General features: G+C 62.8%; 1 protein-coding gene across 1 annotated transcript; it reads left to right on the forward strand.

Annotated features, from left to right (window-relative positions):
• Window positions 1-969: 969 nt before the first annotated feature.
• On the forward strand, window positions 970-2,009 carry LOC103776476 (ADP-ribosylation factor-like protein 8A; the record flags this gene model as incomplete). Its single annotated transcript, XM_008943987.1, has 2 exons — window positions 970-1,050; window positions 1,938-2,009. Coding segments are annotated over 2 exons (153 nt in total), but the record flags the coding sequence as incomplete, so codon positions are not given.
• Window positions 2,010-2,012: the final 3 nt, after the last annotated feature.

A 2,012-nucleotide genomic window follows, 5' to 3' on the forward strand; every position in this document is an offset into this window, starting at 1 on the left:
GTGGGGCTGGGGCTGGGCTGGCAGCTCGCTGCAGGGCTGGGGCACCCTGTGCCACATAGCACCCCGTGCCCCATACACTCCATGACACCTTGTTCCCCATGGCACCCTGTGCCCCATGCACCCTGTTCCCCATGCACCCTGTGCCCCATGACACCTTGTGTTCCATGACACTCCATGCCCCATGGCACCCTGTGCCCCATATCCCCCCCATGACACCTTGTGTTCCATGACACTCCATGCCCCATGGCACCCTGTGCCCCATGACACCCTATGCCCCATTCACCCTGTGCCCCTTGACAACCTGTGCCAGATGGCCCATGGCACCCCGTGCCCCTTGGCACCCTATGCCCCAGGGCACTCTGTGCCCCATTCACCCTGTGCTCCATGCACCCTGTGCCCCATAGCACCCTCTGCCCCTTGGCACCTTGTGCCCCATGGCACCCTATGCCCCATATGGCACCCTGTGCCCCATGACACCCTGTGCCCCATGGCACCCCGTGCCCCTTGACAACCTGTGCCAGTTGCCCCATGGCACCCCATGCAGCATGACACCCTGTGCCCCATGGCACCCCGTGCCCCATGGCTTGCTGTGCCCCATATGGCACCCTGTGCCCCATGGCTTGCTGTGCCCCATATGGCACCCTGTGCCCCATGGCTTGCTGTGCCCCATATGGCACCCTGTGCCCCATGGCTTGCTGTGCCCCATGACACCCTGTGCCCCATGGCACCCCGTGCCCCTTGGCACCCCCTGCAGCAGCAGCAGCATTCCCATCCTAGGGGCGTTCTGGCTCCGTGGCTCTGGTCTGGCCCCTGGTGTGGAGCAGGGCAGGGTCGTGCCGTGCCCACGGCGGGTGCTGGAGCTTTGGGGGCTGTTTCAGAGCGGGCTGTGGGGTCCCTGCCCTGCTGAGGGGTGGGCATGCTGCTGGGGTGTCCGTGCCTCCTAACGCTGGGTCACCTTGTCCCCTGCAGTCAGGGCAGTTCAACGAAGACATGATCCCAACCGTGGGCTTCAACATGAGGAAGATCACCAAGGGGAACGTCACCATAAAGGTAAGGAGCAAACCTCACCCCTGCTGGGGGCTCTTGGGGTGAAAAGTGGAGAGAAGGGACAGGGGTGGGTCTTCTGTTGGGGGCTGAAGGATGCCAGCAGCCCTAAGCTGCAGCTGGGAAGATCTGCCCTGTTTGGTTCCTACCCACTCGAGGAGGTGGTGGGAGGGGATGGAGGAGATCCAGACCTTTGTGGCAAGAGTCTGGGCTTCAAAGCTGGAGGTTTTCTTGCACCTCTAGCTTGTTGGAACTCATGGGTGTAGTCACCTTGCTGAGGGTGGGAGCAGCAGCAAAAGCAGGTCGTGGCTTCCAGTGGGGGTCTGTGCCTTGAGAGCAAAGGGAGGGGAGGTCTCTGCCCTTTCTGGGTCTTTCAAGAGCCTGGGAAATAATGGTGGGATGGGATTGAAAAGCTGATTGGGGATCTCTGCCTGCTGCAGAAATGTTTCTGAGAGGGTGCAGAGTGTTTTGGAAGGGCAAATGCCTCAGTGAAGGGCCAGGAGGTGTGGAGGGTATGAGGAGAAACACTCCAGCTTGGGCAAGGGCTCCCTCTGTGCCAGCAGAGGCACACGCAGGAGGTGTTCCACACCCTCCAGCTGCCTTCCTGAGAGGTCTCCTGCCCTTACCGAGCTGGGAGCCTCCGTGGAGGCTGAAGAGGAGGGGATGGGGGTGGGTTTGGTGCATGCCCAGTGCTCTGGCCAGGCAGCTGTGTGGGCAAGGGTCGTGGGCAGGGTGGTGGGATCACGGGCAGGGTGGTGGGATCACGGGCAGGACGGGGGAATCACGGGCAGGGTGGTGGCATCATGGGCAGGATGGGGAGGTGTTGGGCAGGATGGGGAGGTCCTGGGCAGGACCATGGCAGGGCAGTGCCTCCCTCCCTCTCCCTGTCACAGCTCTGGGACATCGGTGGGCAGCCCCGGTTCCGCAGCATGTGGGAGCGGTACTGCCGCGGAGTGAGCGCCATCGTG

This window comes from Merops nubicus, unplaced genomic scaffold (genome assembly GCF_000691845.1).
Source record: "Merops nubicus isolate BGI_N331 unplaced genomic scaffold, ASM69184v1 scaffold25387, whole genome shotgun sequence".
NCBI lineage: Eukaryota > Metazoa > Chordata > Aves > Coraciiformes > Meropidae > Merops > Merops nubicus.